Here is a 21,743-nt window from a genome sequence, read left to right on the forward strand (position 1 = left end):
CCATCCTGAAGGGGTTCAAGGCCGACCCACGGGGCGTTCTCCAGTAATAAACACGGGTGCAATCTGGACGCTTATTTTTAAAGTTCTTATTTTTTCTGTCTTTACAAGAAAGCTATTGCCTGAACTTGCAGTTCTAATCCACTTCATTGTATCAGAAAATGCAACATGTGATATTAGTCACTGATGAATAATCACAGCTCAAGACTTTAAAATAACCCAAACTTCAAAGTTAATTTTCTTCAATTTCTCAAAAATGCATCTCAGACTCATCTGTAACAGAGAGGGAAAAGTGGAGATCCCATGGAAGTGGGATTTCAGCAAAACCATGTCCCTGCATTTTACCCAGAAACTTGACTTGGATTTTAGATTGAAATAAGCTACAATTCAGATTTAGGACAAAAAGTATGAGGTAGCTTCAATTCAATCTGGCCAATGACACACTACTGTGACCTCATTAACAGCGTGAACACTACATTGATTACTGGTCCTCCGTCTTTGGCGGCAGCACTTTCAGTCGACATTAATAATGTTCGGGCTGCTTAGTCGCAGGGACAACGCTACTCTTCAAAATAAATGGACCCACAAAAAGGGAAGGACATTTTCAGGCCAATACGGTTGAACTTAAAAGTATCTGCTCACAGTTATAATTTTCTTTCAGGGGGGAAAAAAGGCCAAGGTTTTCGGGAGGCCTGCAAAGTGTGCCTGAGCCAACAACTCCCCAGTCTACCTCGCACACGGCAATGGACTGTGTCTCCTGACCTGCTGAAACACCACGTTCTCTGTTGTACTCAGAGACGGAAGGAGGCGGGGGGAGGACAGGAACACATCTGACGGGACGAGGAGACTGATTACGGGCTGGTGAGGTCCCCGCCCCCCTAGAGCTGGAGCTACCCAAGCGCCCAGCCACTGCGAATACCTGCATCCTGTATGGATTTCTGAAGGGCTTCCGCCAGTTCTCGGTCTGCAATCTCTTCTGGCCTCATCTCCTCTCGCCCGGCCCCATACGCCAGCCGAGCACACTCCGGTAACTCGCCCTCAGGAAGGAAGGTGGTCTGTGAGCCTGTGGTGCCGATCACGAGGACGTTTTTCTTGAGGTCAATGGAACACTTAGAAGGAAGAAACCAAAGACCGATGATGGCAGATAAAACACCATGCGGAAAAGTGATGACCCTCAATGTAGAACTCCATTCACAAAGAGCAAGTGACAGAGACAGTGCAAAACAACCTCACCTAAAATGATTTAAACTTTAACCTAGGTGACACTGTTAACATAGCATTTGTTTAATGTTTTTTAATAAAGATTTTTATTTATTTATTTATTTTTAGAGAAAGAGGAAGAAAAGGAGAGAAGAGAAACATCAATGTGTGGTTGCCTCTCGCGTGCCGCGCCCCACACTGGGGACCTGGCCTGCAACCCAGGCATGTGCCCTGACTGGGAATCGAACTGGTGACCCTTTGGTTCGCAGGCCTGTGCTCAATCTACTGAGCCACACCAGCCAGGGCCCATTTGTTTAACATTTGAAATTTATATCAGAATAATCTCTATATGATAGTTCACACTTATTTGTCTAATACAATGTATGTTCATTTTTTTAATTTTTAAATTTTTAATAAACAATTTTTATTATTTTTAGTGAGAGGGAAAGGGAGGGAGAAAAAGAGACAGAGAAACATCGATGTGCGAGAGACACATTAATCAGTTGCCTCTCACACGCCCCCAGCTGGGGACCTGGCCCACAATCCAGGCATGTGCCCTGACCAGAAATTGAACTAGCGACCCTTTGGTTTGCAGGCTGGCATTCAACACACTCAGCCACACCAGCCAGGGCTGTATGTTCATTTCTAAGTTTAAATGTAACATATGTTTATTGTGCAAGATCTGGAAAAATGCCAGACATAATCAGTGACCCTGCCTTTTATAAACATGTGACTTTTTCTTATAAAACTGAGACATACCATTTATACACTTTTACATCTTTGCTTTTCATTCTTGTATAAGTATAGCTTATAATTAAACTCTGTACTGATAGTGTCAAAAAAGTAATTACATAGGAAAGGCAAGCTCTATAAAACGGTTCTGTACTTCATACTTTTCTGTGTATTTTCATAATTAATATAGGACAGTTACCCACATATCTGCTTTATACCTATAAAGTTGGAGACTCCTGGTCTATACCATGACTGAAAAAAAGGAAAGATACTGACAATAAAATAGGTTTTTGTTAGGATGGGTGGGGTAGGACAAAATGGCGGCTGAACTACCACCCGGAAAAGACTGCTGACGTCACGCCACAGTGCTGAAAGGGCGGGCTTTATCGGCATAGCAACCTGAGCCCGAGGAGAACCACCAATGATGAGTTGCCGCTTTGTTTAATGGGGACCAATCCCCAGCTTCCACAAAGAGAGCCAACAAGAATAAAACCCTGCCACATTCCCTGCTTGGGCGTGACTTCCTGGCCCCAGGCCAGGGAACTTCGCCCCATGCGTGCAAACCCCAATAAAGCTCTATACTGCCTAATTTTGTGGTTGATTGGCATTTCTTCCTTGGTGGAGCCTAAGAAAACCTTTCAGTTTTATTTATACGTGCATTAACTCATTCCTTTTACTCAAAATTCTGTACTGTGATTCAATGCAATATACATTTTATAGAAATTTAATGTTAAAAAATGTAAAGAATATTAGTGACATAAAAATGTCAACTAGATATGAAACTTGTGAAAAATTTCCTACCTAGTGGACACAAATTGTTTCTTTACTGGGAATTGTTTATCTATCAAGAAATTATTAGGCTTCGGAGTAGAAATATAAATTTCACTGCAAATGAAGTTATAAATCATTCTCCCTGCATTAAACATTTCTATTCCCAACATCTAATGCGTACCTTCTCCCTTAATCCTGAAGCTCTTCTTCCCAAGTATTGTTGGCCAGCTACTAAGGGCGTCCTAAACCTACATTCATATAAAATCATCATTGTGTGTTACCTATACTTCCCTACAAACCCATCAAAAAATTACCTGAATTCTAATTAGAAACTAAAAATTACGCAAGAGAACCACTGCCTTTTTTTAATCTCAAAACAAATGGCGCGATTTAAGATTCAGACAGATTTCGCAAAAGATTCTACTTCTACATAATTTCACACTTCGTGTGACATCATCATCAATTAAGGACCTTTCCAGGTTTGAAGAGTCAAGCTTCCCAGCTTCCCAGCGCACAGCCACGAGAAATGATGAGTAACAACCAGAGGCCACACGAAGGGACAGCACAGCGCAACTACCTGGTGCCGCTTCAGCATGTCGAGCCCCAGAAGCATGTCCATCGGCTGTTCCTCGAGGATGGAGAAGGAGCAGGCCAGGAAGTCCCCTTCGATCTGAACCTGGGCTAAAGCACGGGAAGGAGAGAAGAAGTTACTGACTTTGCCTCAAAAGCCCAACACAAACTTTGGAAACGTGTCTACCGTTCTGTGCCTGCTTCTCACAATCATTCCAAACCCAGGCTAAGCAAGCGAAGAGGTGAAGTATAAAAAGAAAATCCTGGAAGATTAATAATCAGTTTCAAAAGCCAGTGACGGTACCAGCCAGTAAAGTGGATTTAAAAAGAATTTCTCCAATAAACTACTCACTTCTATACACTTACAGATTTTCTAAAAGGGAAATAAAATCCGTGTGCTTTACCTAATTTTTGCTCATTGATTTTAGAGAGAGGGAAACATCCATTTGTTGTTCCACTTAATTATGTATTCATTAGTTGATTCTTTTTTTAAAAAGATTTTGTTTTTAGAGTGAGGGGTAGGGAAGGAGAGAGGGACAGAAACGTCAGTGTGTGGCTGCCTCTCACACGCCCCCAAGTCAGAACCTGGCCCACAACCCAGGCATGTGCCCTGATGGGGAATTGAACCTGCAACCCTTTGGTTTACCAGTTGGCACTCAATCCACTGAACCACACCAGCCAGGGCATTAGCTGATTCTTGTATATGCCCTGACCAGGGATCGAACTTGCAACTTTGACATACTGTGCCAATGCTCTAATAAACTCAAGCTACCCCAACCAGGTTAAATCTGTACACTTTAAACCTTTTAAATTAGCCTCCAAGAAGTAAATTGCTCATTACTGCCTATTATAATCAAGTTTCTGTTTGCCAAACCAGAGACAACACCAAGGCCTCTGTTTCCTTGGAGTCTCCTGCCTCGACTCTGTCAATCACTCCTCTTGCCTAATGTGGTAAGTATATCTTGTAAACAGGAGTGTGTGAAATACATGTCTGGTATGAAGCATAATAAAACAAACACTCACGCATCTCTTCCCCCATTTAAGAAACAGGAAACTAACAAGTCTCCATACGCCCTACTGATCACAACTTACTCTTTGCTTCCTCCCACCCTCCTACCCTTGCTGGGTTTTGTGTTAATCACTCCCAGCATTTCTTAAGAGTTCTTACTAGCTTTGTATGATTTCTAGGCAATATATGGTTTACTTTGGAGTTTTTAAACTATAGCTTGCTGGAGACTTCCGCCAAGATGGAGGCATAGGTGGACGTGCCGTGCCTTCTCACACAACCAAGTTTAGAGACAACTAAATATTAGCAACAGAAAACACAGCCAGAACACGGAAAATTGAACTTTTCGGAAGTCCGTTAACAACAAATTCTTCAGCCTGACCGGTAAGGGGCGAAACCAGCGGCTGGTGAAGCGGGGTTGCACAGGAAAACTCGGTCAGACAGACTCAGGCGCGTGGAATCCAGGCGCAGGGTTGGACCGAGCGAGCGACCGAGCAAGCGACCGCGGGGAAACAGTGGGGGAGCGGTGCTGCGTGTTGACTGTGGTCGCGCATTTGTGCGCGGGTGGACAGGCAAGGGAGTGGGTGGTTGGACCGGGGCCCGGCGGGCCGCGGCAAGCGGCTGTGGAGGGCGCCACCATTTCCCTGCTCTGACCCCACCTCCACATACAGCATCATAACACAGCGACTCTGAGTGGCCCGGCCCAGGTGAACGTGGTTAAGCGCCTTACGTGTAAGGCGCTGCTCCTCACCCAGCGGCAGGAAACAGCAGAGGGGGTCGCCATTTCCCCGCTCTGACCACGCCCCAACATACAGCGTCACAACCCAGCGACCTGGGAGTCCAAGGCCCCGCTTCTCACACTTAAAGGACGCGAACAGACCAAAAATGTCGCAAATTCTCAAAGTCCCTGAGCCCATAGATCTAAGCGATGAAGAAAAAGCAAAACTCTCAGACGCACAGTTTAAAACACTGGTCATCAGGATCCTCACAGAACTGGTTGATTATAGCCACAAATTAGACAAATATATGAAGGCAAAACTAATTGAAATGAATGGAATTACACAGGACACCAATAGCAATGAAAAGGAAACTGGGACTCAAATCAATGGAGTGGACCAGAAGAAAGCAAATAATGGCCAAACAGAAAAGAGTCAAGAAGCAAGAATTCAAAGAAATGAGGAGAGTCTTAGGAACCTCCAGGACATCTTTAAACGCTCCAACATCCGAATTATAGGGGTGCCAGAAGGGGGAAAGGCACAGCCACCAGTGGAAAACTTATTTGAACAAATAATAAAGGAGAATTTCCCCAATCTGGCAAAGGAAATAGACTTCCAGGAAATCCAGGAAGCTCAGAGAGTCCCAAAGAAGTTGGACCCAAGAAGGAACACACCAAGGCACATCATAATTACATTAGCCAAAATTAAAATGAAGGAGAGAATCCTAGAAGCAGCAAGAGCTAAGGGGACAGTCACCTACAAAGGAGTCCCCATCAGACTGTCAGCAGATTTCTCAAAAGAGACCTTACAGGCAAGAAGGGGCTGGAAAGAGGTATTCCAAGTCATGAAATCCAAAGACCTACAACCAAAATTGCTCTATCCAGCAAAACTTTCATTTAGAATGGAAGGACAGATAAGGTGCTTCTCAGATAAGATCAAATTCAAGGAGTTCATCATCACCAAGCCCTTATTATATGAAATGTTTTTGGGACTTATCTAAGAAAAAGAAAGAAACATGAACAGTGAAAGGACAGCAAACTCACAGTTATTAGGAACCACACCTAAAACAAACGCAAACTAAAAGGACAGCTAGATCAGGAGTGGAAACATAGAAATGAAGATCTCAAGGAGGGTTAGCAACAGGGGAGTGGGAGGAGGAGAAAGGGGGAGAAGGTACAGAAAATAAGTAGCATAGACAGTAGATAGAAAATAGAAGGGGGGGCAAGAATAGCATGCGAAATATAGAATCTAAAGGACTTGAGACACGGTCATAAACTAAAGGGGGGGTAATGGTGGGGATGGGGGGGTAGGGTGGAGGGGAATGAAAGGGGGAATAGAACAACTGTAACAGCATAATCAATAAAATTAAAAAAAAACACAGAAAAAAAAAACTATAGCTTGCTGTTTTACTCCAAAAATATTTTGGGGTACTCGATCCCTCCAGGCGCACATGACCGTGTCTCTGGCTTTACACCGCCCCTTACAGTGGCACCGCAGTGTCTAGCCCACTGGAAGCGATGTGCCCGCTGCACCGCCACGGGGCCTCCTGGGACGCTTCCCATTTCTGCCGTCACAGCAACGCTGACCTGAGTGCTCCTGTACCCGTCTCCCGGAGGACCTCGAGTTCCTCCAAGGTACAATCTAAGCAGTGGAATTACAGGGTTTTAGCACATATTACACTCAGCTTTGCTTGGGGCTGCTGAATTGTTTTCTAAAATATTTTTGGCCGTGCATGAAAGTTCCCATTGCTCCACATTCTCGCCAAAACTTCCTATGCTTAGATTTGAAACCTTGGTAATCTGGCAATAATTTTGCATTTCTCTGGTTAACAATGAGACTAAGCAACTTTTCATATTCTTATTAACCATTTGGATTTCCTCTCAAAGTACTTATATAATTTTTTATGTCTTTCTTACAGAGTTGGAGGGTTACAAACACCCAGAACATGTGTATATCCTGAATAAGAATCCTGTATTAGTTACACATTACTAACACCTTTTTCCAAGTTGCATTTGTTCACTTTTTCATGATGTCCTTTGATGAAAGGTTCTTAACTTTAACATGGATGAATCTGTCAAATCATTTTCATCTTATCTTTGAAAGAACCCCTTTCCTATGCAAGATACGCTCCTGTATTTTCTTCTAAAAGCTCTGACTCTGCCTTCCACATCTATGCCTTCGATCAACCTTGAAATGGCTCTTTTGTGTGTGATGTAAAGAGCTGTGTAAAATTTAGAATCGGCACGTGACGTCCCTTGGATGGACCAGGATGGTATTAAGAAGGATTCTGTGGACAGATGTGGGAGAAGCACCACTTGCACAGACCGAGTCTTCCTTCCCACAGCCCGGCTCTTGTTGGCATCACATGATTTTCTTCTCCTGATCAGAGTCAGAGCCGCAAACCGGTGTGACCTGCCCGTCCCCCAGGAAGGACTCAGGGACTGGCAACAATCTGCCTCCTCCTGTTAGCTCCTCACTTAAAGCCAGGAAGAGTCTGAGGCCTGGGACACTGAAGCAACCAATGTGCGGTATTCCTACTCAATTTGAGTCCTACTGTGTGTAGGAAAGTATGTGAGAGTGAGGTTATTTAGACACTGCTTTATCTACCAATTAAAGGAGTAAAAACTAATAGTACTCAATTGTACAGAGACACTGAGATGAAATACTCATTCAGTGCTGGAGAAAGCAAACTGGTACCAGTTAGCAATACCAAGGGTCTCAGTGGTAATAACCTTTGATTCAGTACTTACAGGACTCCTAACGAAAAAAAAAATCACTGCACAAAACCACACAAAAATCAACTGCCGTGTCACAATGACAAAATATTGGGGAAAAATATACCCCAAATGTTGACCATTAGACCTACACAACAGACTGTTACTCGTTTATTTAAATGCTTATGAAATTTATAGTAATATTGGGAAAAATATTACAAATGTTAATTTTTCTTAAAGCAGAGTATAAAATTCTAAACACCATAAGACTACCTTTTACAAGGAAAAAATGCACGGATATAAAGCCAAAAAGAAGTATGTTTAAATGTTACTAATTGTTGATCCTCACCTAAAAGGACTTATGGTATTTTTAGCTTATTTTCACATGTCTCTCCTTTTGAAATTCTCTACAATGAGCATCTATGGAATAGATTAAAAAAGAAAAGAACTTGGAGGAGAGATGAAGGGTTGATTAAACATACGTTTATCTCCATTCATCCCTTATGAAAATCACCACAAGACTTCTGAGTAAAGATAAAATCACTAAGGACAAAAATAACAGAAGATCAAGCAAAGCAGCTGCGGAACCAGAAGGCAGAGGCGGTGTGACCGCCATCACAGGCACTCCCAGAGGCTGACGGCTGCGACGAGGCCTCTGGAAACAGGGGCAGAGGCAGGCCCGAAGCAGGGAGACCGGCTGAGGTCTACGGCACAGTCAGATCTGGGGCCCCTCCCCTGCACTTTGCTCCCGGGTACGTACCTCCCCACCTCCCTCCCTCCACCTCCACGGCAGACCAGAGGGTGAAACAGACTCTCACGGCACAGGCGGGCCTGGAGGACGACGGGGCACAACCCCTAGCACGTAACCGAAACCAAGGGGGTCACGTCAAAGCTTTGCTGGGACGTACACCTTTTCCTCCCTCCCAACTTCCAGGCTGCCCACCCGAGCAATCTTTCCTAAATAGCCTTTTGGTGCTCCACTCTTCGATGTGAGCAGATGTCACGGATCACCAGACACTTGAGAAAACCATCTAACAGGCAAGACAAAAATATGCAAAACATAACAAAAAGGATAGAAGACAAAGTTGAGGACATCTCACCAACTCCCCCCCCCCACCCGGAACAAAGTCCAGGATAGGAGATTACTGTCTCTGAATAACAGACACCCTAGAAGAGAAGAAATCATTTTCTAAGTCATTCTTTCAGGCTAAAAGGCACCCAGCACAGTGGATGAAAAGAAAGCTACACCCAGGTACATCACCGTAAAATTTCAAAACACTGAGGTCAAAGGCAAGATTCTACAACCTTCCGAAATAGAAATATTTCACTTGCAGGACCAGGGATCAGAGCAGCAGCCAGCTTTTCCGTAGCAATGCTGTGAAAAACTACGAAGGAAAATGATTTCCAACTTAGCCAGACCGCCGGAACAGAGGAGAAAAGACACGCTCACATTCTGGTGAAGTTACTGGAAGACATCCTGTAATAAACTGAGAAGCGAAATAAAAAGAGGAAGACAAGGATTCGTGTGGTCCGACTGGAGACCCAGGAAAAGGACCCCCAGACACCGGGTCAAGGGCAACTCCAGAGCAGCAGCCACGAAGCAGCCCTCACCGTCCGGGCTTCGGAAGGAGCGTCTTCAATGGGATGAAATGTATCGAGGAGATTTACACAACTCGCTAAGTGTCTGTGATGACTGGTGCACAAAAAAACCCAATGATTAAAAAAAAAAAAAAAAAAAAAAAAAAAAAGACAAATGGTTAATTCCCAAAGGAAATCACTAATTTTCAATTAGATGGCTAGGCTCTCAATAGCTTCTACACAGTCACACCAGGAAGATAGCACTACAGACATGTTGTTTAGACACGTGGAGGCAAGCACCCATAGAAATCTGCTGAACAGTTGAAAGAGCGACCTGTAAGGAACAGAAAACAGAAGTACATGGGGGACTGGTGTTTTTGGTCTCCAGCTAAAAGGTGCACATATACGTGACTTTAATATAGAGTTTAAATTTTCAGGGTTAAGGCTCATTGGACCAGATGTACCTGTCCAAGAGAAAAACTTCAAGTCCACCACCCCGCAGACTCCCCACGCCCCTTGCTCACCTAGATGTACCCTTCCAATAATCTTCTGGGTGCCCACTCCCTTGGCGATCCCTGCCCACCGACGATCCACCAGCCTCATTATGTTACACCTCTCCGCACACGCTTGGCTCATAATAGTCATCTGGGCACCTGGAGGTAGAGGGAAATACCAGATAATGAAGACAAAACCCACACTTGTGGTAAAATTAAAAACGTAGCACTAAGAACAGGACAGAAAGCAAGTACACCCCCAGGCTTTGTCTGTGTGGCGCTGTTCCTACCTAGCGGTTTCCTGCTGTGCTTAGTTCAACTTTCAGTTCCACGGTGCAGAAACTTGACATTGAGGGAAAGCAAAACTACCCGGAAAGGACTTCCGAAAAGTCAAACTGTCTACAGATGGAACTGCTCACTAAGTGCTACTTTACATTCAGATCCATTTTCAGTCTCTCCCCTAAACATCTGACCAAATTATTTCTACCCCAAACTTCGGGACACTAATTTACCAGTTAAAAAAAGTACACCATGCAGTCTTTCCGAAAACTGGAAGTGAACTCCCATGGTCTAGTCTGCTCATCAGACCCTCCTCACTTCCAGGAAGCGGGCAGTGGGGCCTTGTCTCTTGCAGCGACACAATCCCCCCCGCAGTGGGAGCCGGCCTGTGGGAAGACATACTCCTTTCTCTGTGGTTTGGGGCCACCCAGTGGATGGTGTACTGCTACGGCAATCTGAACAGACTCGGACACCAGCCTTATGTTCCAAATGCTCTAGACCCTCCACTTTCACCAGGAGTAAAGTGTTCCCCTTGCCTCTTCCTCACTTTGACCCTCCCGCAGGGTGTCCCCCGCCTGCTCCCACTCTCTGAATTCCACTGGTGCTTTCAGGCTCAGCTCAAGGCCCACCTCCTGCCCAGCAGACTGTCCTTTCCCAGCCATATCTCCCCAAGTTCAACCCCAACGTTTCCTGTTAGTGCTCATCAGGCACCTTACACTTATGGGCACCGAAAGGCCTTCGCATCTGAGGAAGGTTACGGATTCAAGAAGGCCCAGAAATAATGAAGGAAAAGGGAACTTGGAAAAGTAGTTTCCGTTTTTCTCCCCCCCACACCTCACTCCACAAAAGTTAGTTACTGATGCACAGGATAGGAATGGGGCCCTTTCACCGCTCTCCCGCCCCCTCTCAAGCCTCAGCTCCAAGCCCCACTCCCCTGCCCGGGGAGACAGCTCGGTCCAGACGCCTCTCTTCTGAAGCCACACCTGAGCATCCCAGTCAGAGAGAATGTGGTTTCCAGGTTCATCCAACACGCACCCAACTTTTCCATAGAGGTTTAGACTCCTGGCATCAAGCAGACCAGGGGCTGAACCCAAAATCTACTACTTGTGAACTCTGTATACCTGGAAGAGGGAGTGCCCTGCTCTCTAACTTTCCTCATCTGTAAGATAGGGGTAAGAGCACAACAGTTTATGGGGATATTGTGGGGACTGAACAAAAGTGAATGAAGCAGTACACACCAGGTACCTTCGTTAATTTAGCATGACCTGGCACGGTGCTCGGCTCACAGGAGCCCCACGACCCACCAGTTAGCAGTCTGACCCCCAAGCCTCAGCACAAGGCCCCGCACTGAGCAGACTTTCACAGCTGAGTAATCACCAGTACACCTCTCCCAGGGACGTGTGCGTCTCAGTACATGATCTTAACAACAGCTGAGACCCAGCGTGCACTCGAGTATTTGTGGATGAACAAAAGGGGGAACACTTTCTTGAGCGGGGGGCTTTTACTACTCCAGAAAGTCGTACCCGGAGTAAACACACACACGGCCGCCGTCACACCCGCATGATGCTGTGTGTGGTGAACAGCAAAGAGCTGTTACGGACAGATAAGGTGATGGTTAGTACAGGGAATATCTGAATCCCCAAGTGCAAAACTCCCTGCCTGCTTACTTGGCTATCAAGTTCTTTCAGGGCAAGAACCATGACCTACAGTCCACACTCCTCACTGCTCCTGGCAAAGTGACGGCGCAGACCAGCAGAAACGCCTGCCTGACCACACACCCCACACAGCTCCCTCTTAGAGCCCCTCACTCTAAACCCAAAGACTCCTCAATGCCGCAGAGGTGTCCTAGGAACTCAGGAGAGGGAAGCAGAAGATAAAGGAAAACACTGCAAATACAAAACTGATGAAAAAGTGATTAAAGCAACGAACCTATCACAAACAAGAAAAGACTGGCAAGTGAGACCCCCCTCCCCCCAGGTGTGCTGGCTGGCAGTCCAACGGACGGACGCCGTCTTTGGTGGGAGACACCGGGCTCTCCCACTCCCCGTGTCAGGGCAGATGCTGGATGGAGACAAAGACACAAATGACGGAGACGTCACCTGAGTCAACGAAGGCTTTCACAGGATGTCCATTCACTTTGCAGTTAATATAAAGCATCACTACTTGGCCAAAACTTTCCGGAGCTTCTTCCATAGCTATCGTCATGTTTTCCTCAATGTTCTGTTGCCTGTAAGAAACCAAAACCAGGTACACTCAAAGCGTTAGTTCCACGAAGAGAGATCTGTTTCCAAGTCATGATGTTAAAAACAGACTTGTACGTATCTTTTGCTCTGGCTGTAGCAGCTGACTCACTGAGATGTAAATTGGTGCTCTATCCTGCAGTATGTGATTTAGTAGGAGGCAGTGAGGTACAGAGTTAGCAGAAAATTAAAGGCATACAAATTACTCTCATTAAGATGACTATGTTTGTTTCCTTTACAAGCTCAGAAAAAGGAAAAAGAACTTCTGGAGAGTAAGGGTCACAGTCTTCTTATCCTGTATGTACAATATTAGAATTTCATGAATGCTCAATTTTAACTGAGGATTTACTGGGTGTCTGGGTACATTTCCTGAGTCCAGTGTATTAAACACTGTTTGCAAATGTAATACACAGGTGTCCTAAAACTGCCTGTGTTGAATCTGCTGCTTAACCTACAAGACTGGGTTTTCTAATTGTAAAATGAGATTAAATCCTGTTAAAGGGTCACTGAGACGTAGAGAGCATCTGTTACTATGATACGATGCCCAACATAAAAGCAGGTGTTCAAAAAACACTAATGAAAAATCCATCTACCTACCTAGCCATCGCTTAACAACCACACATGAATCGTTGTTCACCTGACCATCAAATAATTTCTCCAAAAGTTGAACATTCTAAGCCTTACTTTAGAAAAGCATATAACCCTGGCTGGTACAGCTCAGTGGATTGAGCATGGGCCTGCGAACCACAGGGTCCCAGGCCAGGTCCCCAGTAGGGGGTGTGCGATAGGCAACCACACACTGATGTTTCTCTCCCTCTCTTTCTCCTTTCCTTTCCCTCTAAAAAATAAATAAATAAAGTCTTAAAAAAAGAAAAAGCATAAAAAAGGGAGTTCCAGCTTACTCTAGCATCACACGTCTCCATCCTCGGCCTCCTTTTAAACAGTAACCAAATATGACCAACATTAATGGAAAGTAGGGCAAGGGCTAGGCCACGTAGCTGAAGGTTGAGACGGTAACAGACCAGGGCTCTGGGTTTAGATAAATTACACTGCAAACCAGGGGCTGGCGAAGTAGAGCCCACTGTCGGTGTAAATAAACTTCACCGCTCATTTCCGTGCTGACACTGCCTGGCTGTTTTGTACTGCACTGTGGCCTGCAAAGCCTAGAATATTTACTATCTGGCCCTTCGTGGAAAAAGTTTGCTGACCCTGCTTTAAACTGTCCTTTTTTCAGTTAGCAATCTAGCTCGACTGAATTGATGTGGTTTTTTTTTTTCAGCCACTCAGTATTAAAATACTAAACTTCTCAGAGAACTCAAAGGCACACTTGTTTACGCCAGGCAGATGTGCAAGCGGTTACACCTCAGTGTACACATGCCCTGTGTAATCACTGGTGTAGCACACTGAATCGAACTTTAATTGACACCTGATATAATTACGCAGCTTTTCTCCTCTGCTATATTATTAAGTTCAGAAATAACCTAAAATTAGCTGTGTAGTCCGGACATTGCAACGACACCAACCAAGGTTAAGTTTCAGCAAAAATCTGAGATGACACTGGTGACTCTGGCAGTTCTGGGCTCTGTCTGTAGAGCCTCTTTTACTGGCACCAGGTTTCCTCCTTTGGAAGGCCGTGCGCATCACCCACTGCTTTGCCTCGCCCTGGGAAAAAACACGAGCCACACAAATATGCCCGATTTCACTTCCACTCTTCCAACAGCTCCCTGCCACGGTTTGGCTGTTGCATCATCACACTTCCTCCCACCCCTTTTGCTTCCTGGGTTGAACCCAATTATTCTTGAGAATTATGTAAGGTTCTCTTATACTTGCAATGCAGTCCAGTTCAGAGAACACAAACATCTCCCTATTTCCCTGGGTAGATTTAACTAGTGAGATGTTTCTCAAGTATATTCATTAGTTCTGATAAAATTTCTGATACAGCCCTGGCTGGTGTGGCTCACTGCACCAAGCACTAGACTTTGAAGCAAAGGGTCGCCAGTTCGATTCCCAGTCACAGCACATATGTGGGTTGCAGACCAGGTCCCTAGTGGGGGGCACGTGAGAGGCAACCACAGTGATGCTTCTCTCCTTCTTCCTCTAAAAAATAAACAAAATCTTAAAAAAAAATTCTGATACAAGTAATGGGAACGCTTAACAAGAACACAAGTGAATGGCTTAGGGGTTCAAGTGATTCTGGTGTACAATGTACATTTCTTTGATTCAAATGCAGCCAGAGAAATAAAAAAGAAGAAACCGTTACGTGACTTCCAAGCTGACAGCAGTAGCATGTGATGACCAACTGAGGCTTCGTACAAGTACAATAACCAAAGGCGAGGACAAAGCCCCTAAAAGCATTATCGGTACAGGTGTGGCCCTGCGTGTATTAAAACCATCAAAATGAGCCACAAAAACTGAACGGGGTGGTGGCGGCGGCGGGGGGGGGGGCAGCTGTCTTTTCTCAAAGAACTGACCAAACAGCGTCTGGCTTGTGACTGGCACTGTGACCAAGGTCAGCACCGGCATCGTTGTTCCTGCGCAGGCCCCGCCCCTGCAGGTTCGGCTTCACCAGGGCTGGGAGGGGCGCCCTGGCACCTGCCTTATGAGAAGCTTCTGACGTGATTTTAGTGCCACCGAAGGTGAGAACCACAGCAGAAGGGAGCTGGAGCTGGAAACATGCCTGGCAGTCAGTCTGTGCACTGAGGCCAGGACAAGAGCCACGGAAGGGCACTCTCCCCTAATCTAACCATGCACAAGCCCTGGATTCCACCAGGGCTCAGTATGTCTGAAGAGAGATTCTGACCAGCCTCTGCAGCCAGCCTAGCAGTCTCACCAAATCGGGGGCTTCTGCTTAGTCCTGGGCCACCCACCTGGGTTTGCTTGAATCCACTGTGGACTATCAGGGGTCTTTATTAAAATTTCAGCAGAGAAAAATCATTATGTTAGGTATGTGGTACCTCTGTCATACTGAATCAAAATGTGAGGAAAAACGAGAATAAAGAAAAAGACTGAAGTTACTATCTCAAGTGCAAAATAAGGAATCCATCTCAAAGCAGATGGCCAACTACCACCAGACGGCCAGGAGTCTGGGAAGTCTGTGCGCTCTAACTCTTGCTCTTCAGGTGCAGGCATCATTACCTTATATCTTCTTCTATTTTCGCCTGAGCTTCAAGATCAAAAGGGTCAGCAGAAAACAGACGGATCCTTTCTTGCTCTCTCCGGGCTCGGTCTTGCTGCTGCTCCACCAGGACCCTGGAAAACTTCTCTACAAAAGTAAGGGGTGGGGTGGAAACCTTAAGTACCGCTCTGTCTCCGTTCCTAATACTTTCCCACATCAGACAATTTCTCAAAATACAACCGTAAGAGATGCGGAAGATACCTAAAAAACTAAATGAGCAATTACATCTACTATTCTCTGAGGCAAGAATACTTCTTCACTTTAATTCAGTGTAAAGAAATAAAGGATTTGGAAAAATCATTTAGCCTTGTAAGAAGTTATCCATCTTACTGTTTTCATTCAGAGATAACGACTTTTCAATTTAAATCTGGGAGATGACATCTGTGTAGCACATGAATGACCCCACTCCTCCCCTCCCCACTGCCCTTATTAACTATTCCATTGCCTAGAAATAAAATAGAGCAAAATAGAGCACTACAAACTCCCTTTTCCTCTTCCAGTTTCATTTCTTTATAACATTCTCTGCCTTAAAGCAGACAAATTAAATGCAAACTACTGTCAGCCTATCGACATTACCCAGTGGGTAACAGGCAGGAAAATCGGTAAAGAGAAAAAGGTTGCTTGCTATCAGGTATGTTACAAAAGCCACCTTTATTTTGTTGTTTCTTAAATGCGGGGCACGTAAGTGTGTAAGCTTTAGTGTGCAAGCTTTAGTGGGCCGACATCATGGCCTTTGGTAATCAGACAAGCCCTGCAAGAAATTAAAGCAACTAAGATAATGGTCGCATGAGTCAATGCACACAATATAAATGAATCTAAAAACGTGAAGTTAAGTGAGAGAAGCTGGGCATGAGATGACATACTGCAGGACTCCATTTACATGAGGGTTAGAGACAGGCGGAACAGCGGCAGCCTGTGGGGGCGGAGACGGAGGAAAACAGAACGGAATTCTGGAGAGAGGTGTTCTAGAACTGGACTGGGGCGGTGGAAGCATGAGTTAGCCGAAACTTGACGAACCCTATACAGAAAATGTGTATTTCTCTGTAGGTAAATATTATCTCAATTTACGAAAAGGTTACTGAAGAATGCTTCATTAAGTATGTTATGTTTTTAAATCTGATCAATAGTTTCATAAACCCAAGTAAAAAATTAGAAAAATTTACAGAGAAAACGTCATTCATCAAGATGACTAAACATAAATGTTCTGTTAACTAAAGGAAAGTAACCTTTGGTAATGACTCATCTTTCATTAAACTTGGGGTGGATGAGGGCGTGGGGTTCCACTCTGCCCTACAAGCTGAAGGTGCTGGGGCCTGTGTCCCGTGACTGAAATGCACCAGCAGTTTATCGCTGCTCTTTCATTAAAGGCCTGACCAAACAGGTTAAAATATCAGTACCTGGCTTACGTGCTGCTAACATAATTAGGGAAAAAATGGGAACGGAAGGGGCGGTGTGGCTGGACCTCTGTGGGAACTCTGTGCAGCCCGAAACCCCGCCGCTACTGTGGACTGACTCGGCCTCTGCCGTTTGCACTAAGTCACCTCCTGCACTGGCTGACACGCCCCACAAACCACGGCACGCGGGGCCGAACGCCCCGTCGCCCGCATTTCCCCACGCTGGCTGCAGCACCACTCCTCCACCTCAGACCGGCCGGACAGCCCTTCAGAGTCCGCTTACCAAGGTCTCCACTGAGCAAGGCGTCTGCCAGGGGCGGGTTGCGCTCCTTCAACAAGGACAGCTCGTGGGGGTTGGCCAGCAGCATGTCTCGGAGCAAGGCCGGGTTGTCCAAGCCCTGGGGAGATGAAGCTAGGTCTCCGGGGGACGAGTGGGACTGCTGTGCTCCTGGTGGCTGCCGCTGCCGGGAGCTCGATGTGCCAGGCACAGCTATACTACGAAAGTCTATGCGGGGCAGGTCTGTTGGGGAAAATCGATCGTTTACTTCAAATGATCCATAAAAGCAAGCATCTGAGGGCAACAGCAGAACACGTGCTCATACATGGTCCGTGACCGTGGGGAGTGGCCATCGCAGACGCTCTAACGCCCCCTCCCTTGGCTTGAGAGTCTTGTGTTGGCTTTGAACATGAAGACTGCGGTCTGGAAGTGAACAGGTAGGAAAAACACAGAAGTGGGGAGGGGGTGGGGAGCAGACTATGTAGTAACCCCAACTTCTCGGCTTACTATAAAGTATCACAGAACAGATGTTTTTATTTACTTTTGTTTTTGAAAAATTAAAGCTAGCCTCCAATGTAACTACAAAAATTTGGATTTTTCTTAAGAAAAATCCTGGTCTGCTTTGACACATGCTTCAAAGAGCCCATGGTCAAGCCCATGACACCTTGAGTAGAAAGACTACTACACAAATGGAGTGAGCAGCACACACGTTAGGTGTTAAACTCCACACACCTGTGCTACGCGTACTAGTTCTCCAAATTTGCACTTCCACCTGCGCGTCACTGCTGGCTCCGCTCAGAGCCCCAGGGCGCCGCAGGGGCGGTCACTTGGCAGGAGAGGAGACAGAAAGCATGGTGACAGGGGCCTTACACAGAGGACCCACACACTGTATGGCGCTGCTCGCATGAGACGTCCAGGACAGGAGAGCACACAAAGGACACAGAGGGGACTGATGGGGCCCAGAGCTCGGGGGCGGATGAGCAACGACAGGGTTTCTGGGTAAAGTGATGAAATGAGCCAAAACTGATCGGAGTGACAGCTGTGTAACTAACTGTGAGTGCACTAAAAACCCTCGAACTGTGTCCTTTACACGAGGGAGTCGTACAGCATGTGATCTCAATAAAGCTACTACTTAAAAAGAGTTTTACTTTTAAAAAGGAAGAAGAAAAGAGAAGTAGAGCCAGAATTCAGGGCTAGGACTGAAGGAACCCACATTTCTCTGATCCCAAAACGTGCTTGATGGTCACACCTGTCCTAAGTCTGGGGCCACCCGAAGCCTTTTGGACCCCAAGTGGAAGGGGGAAACGCTTCCACTCAGACATAAGGTTTCTGCCTCTCCGCCCAAGTTCATCTAGGCACCTTCTTCGAACAGACCTCAGCGGGCAGGGGGCAGTGACTGGCACGATCTTTGTGAGGTAAACTAGACCAATCAGCAAAACGTATATGGGCAAGCCTTCCTTGGGTTGAGAAATTTTATCTCAGACCCTGTTCAACTTATCTTGAACACCCGTTCATCCAGAATTATTCTGAAATACTTGTTCGCCTCACAGACCAGACCCCACCCTTTCCCCTACTGCTGGCTCTCTGGTCTGTACGGGAGGGCAGAGGAAAAACAAAACAGAAACAAAGGCGAACGAACAGCAGGTCTCCACAACCACCGGTCTCGCCGAATAAATCAGAGACTTCGTTTTTGGGGACCGGCATTATCTGACCCATAGCCCCAGGGGAGTAATGTAGCCAAGATCTGGGAGGGGCGCTGCTCATGACCTCCACAGCCCCGGTTTCAGGCTGAATGGAAGCAGTGTTCTGGGCTAGAGACTGTCACCGCCTGGACACCTATCGGATGTTGGTGCAAACTTTAAACCAAGTGACCCGGAGACTGAACACTGTTTAAAGAAACCCATCAGGACACAGTAGGAAGTGGGGAAAAGCACACATTTCACCAAGTGGTTCCACATCAGAACCTTATAAACTTCAGTAGATCGTAACCCCTGAGTATCTTAGCTATGAACCCTGCCCCCCTCAAGTGCCCACACCCACACAACTCTGCTTATTTTAGGGACACAGAAACATCCCAGATCCTACTGCACAGATTCCAGATTATAAATTCCTCCTTTGGATGGAGCATCTGAGATAATTAGGTTTCTTTTTACACGATTCACAAAGCCGATGAGAAAGAACCAGAAATTGGTGATCTAGCTGCTTAATGTTCATAAAGCTCAGTGTGATGGCAAAAGCAGTTTTAATTCCCATGCCTTCACTCACTGGCTATGTGACTTGGAAGCCATTATTTAAAATCAGGCTTCACCTGCTGATGACAGTGAGTTGTAAAGCGGAACCGCTACCCCTACACCTGAGTTTAGAGATCACACGCGAGCACCCGGCTGACTACAAAGCCTGATGCTAGACTCCAGATGCCACGCGGCGAACGTCAGCCAGGAATCAGGCACGTGGAGCCTCTCAGGTCCTTCCCAACGGCAAAACGATTGCCGATGAGACAGAAGCTAACGCTTATCCAGGCTTGCTGTGTGCTGAAGGTTTTACACGCATCATTCTATCAACTGCAGGAGTCAGGATCCAAGGCTGACCCCAAACTCCGAACCACTCTGCTGCGCTATCTGACGTGTGTGCCGGGGGTGCTAACCCATTTTGTGATGTCTTACTTGGAAACTGCGCTGGAGGTCGAGGGTCGGCAGTCTCCTTCTGTCGTAAAATCACGACGTCCCCATCTTTCAAGCCGTAGGAAGCCAGTGACCTGTGGTTGTCTGTGAGAGGTCTCTCGGCATAGACAATCTACAACCAGAAAAGACAGATCAGTACAAGGCTCTGAGAAGTACCAGTGAGCGAAGAAGAAAGACCAGTTTTCTTCTTCATCAGATAATGAATGTTACTTCCTGCTCGGAACCCTCCACAGGTTTCCCATCACACCTAGAATAAAAGCCAGAGCCCTTCTCATGCCCTCAGGCCCAACCAAACACTTTGGCCCCTGGCTCCCTCTCTGACCTGGTCTCATACCGCTGCCCTTTTCTCAGGTGTCAACTTCCTCCCCAGGCTGTTCCACCTGCTCTTCTCTCCGCCTGAGGAATGTTCTTTTGTGGGTCGTTTTCAGATCTCTGACCAAACATCACCTTGCCTTTTCTAATCACCTGCATCTAACACGTATATTTATTTTCTGTATTGTCCTCCTGCCCCCACTACTTGAGGACAAGAACTTGGCTTTGCTCCCGTATCTCAAATGCCTAGAACGGGGCCTGTTAGGTAAATAATGCCCAACTATTTGTTGGGTTAAAGGATGAACAAATCTACAAATGTAGTGGATGTAACTTCAGACTTAATTTTAAGCAGGGAGGGAAATGGGAACAATTTAATCTCCGCACGCAAACTACAACACCATTAAATAATGTTTCCACTTCCCCCAGTTGTAGTGACGAAGAATGGACATAAAACCTCTATTAATTTTAGCTATACGACATGATGGCTTGATGCATGGGTATTTTGCAAAATGATTACTCTGGTAAGTTCCGTTAACGTCCATCACTTCAGTTACACATTTTTTTTTCTTGTAATGAAAACTTTAAAGAGTCACTATCTTAGGAACTTTGAAATATATGATACAGCATTAACTTTAGTTACTATGCTGTACATTGTATCTCAATGTGTTCATTTTAAATGATCTTGCACACTAGCAAGTCTAACAGATTCCTGAAGACCACCCTTCCTGCATCCTTCTTTTTACCACCCCCGGCTGCATCACTCATGTTTGTGAGGAAGAGGAAAGTGGAAGGCATGCCGAAAAGAACAATGAAACACAAACGGAAAAAAAGGAACAGGGATGTACTACCAATAAAAATACATTTTTTTATATGCAATCAAACACTGAAGAAAGCCTGAGCGCATGAAAATAGGTGAAACAATCCGCTCTGGAAAGAACGGGACCGCAGCGAAGGCGGCACTCGTGAGTTCGCGCGCAGGCACAGAAACCGTCCCTGCGTCCATACTCTCCGGAGGGGCATTCAGAGTAAACTCGGGCTTTCAAAGCTCTCTTCCCCACCATTCGCCTTTCACCAGGCTCCCCGCAAACTGAGGAGCCTGAGTTCTGTCCCGGCTCTGGCAGGGCCCCGTCGCGCCGCTGGTGCAGGCTTCACATTTCCCACAGGCTAAGCAAGCGCTGGGGCTGGATGACCATTACAGCCGCCCTTTCCAGGCCCTTCTGCCACACTACCATTTTACAACGCTTCCTCGCTCGGCCTTGTAACTCTTCGTAGTTAGGACTGCCTGACATAGAACTGGAAGAATACAGGATTTAAACTAGATTTAAACAGGAAAATAAAAAGATCTGTCACATCTGTTCTCAGAATTTGCAGTGAAATAAGGAACAGAGCTAACAGGAAACTGAATCTGGTTCCCTTCAAAATAAAAAAGTTCTGGGGATGAGCAAAAAATTGATGAGTAAAGTCTGAAGATCCAATTACCCTTCAAAAGTTCTACACTCGGACTAGAAAAGTATTGTTACTTCTTTCCCTCACCTGCAAATTTAAAACATGTTACGACAAATTGCAACTGTCACTATCAACCCATTCACATCAACATATTTAAGTAT

General features: G+C 45.9%; 1 protein-coding gene across 6 annotated transcripts in view; it reads right to left on the reverse strand.

Annotated features, from left to right (window-relative positions):
• The window catches only part of DDI2 (DNA damage inducible 1 homolog 2), a 39,464-nt gene that overhangs the window by 11,736 nt on the left and 5,985 nt on the right, over nt 1-21,743 (reverse strand). For 5 of the 6 annotated variants that reach the window (XM_037146105.2, XM_037146103.2, XM_037146109.2 and 2 more), the window contains exons 2-8: nt 19,807-19,936; nt 17,150-17,386; nt 15,433-15,559; nt 12,157-12,284; nt 9,809-9,937; nt 3,278-3,381; nt 917-1,106 (exon numbers count right to left, since the gene is read on the reverse strand). In XM_037146105.2, the coding sequence (XP_037002000.2) occupies nt 917-1,106; nt 3,278-3,381; nt 9,809-9,937; nt 12,157-12,284; nt 15,433-15,559; nt 17,150-17,234 (763 nt within the window). In that variant the 5' untranslated portion in view covers nt 17,235-17,386; nt 19,807-19,936. The remainder of the gene's footprint in view (nt 1-916; nt 1,107-3,277; nt 3,382-9,808; nt 9,938-12,156; nt 12,285-15,432; nt 15,560-17,149; nt 17,387-19,806; nt 19,937-21,743) is intronic. The other variant, XM_037146104.2, reaches the window with a different exon arrangement.

Source organism: Artibeus jamaicensis, unplaced genomic scaffold (assembly GCF_021234435.1).
Source record: "Artibeus jamaicensis isolate MK-2021 breed Jamaican fruit bat unplaced genomic scaffold, CSHL_Jam_final scaffold_847, whole genome shotgun sequence".
Lineage (NCBI taxonomy): Eukaryota > Metazoa > Chordata > Mammalia > Chiroptera > Phyllostomidae > Artibeus > Artibeus jamaicensis.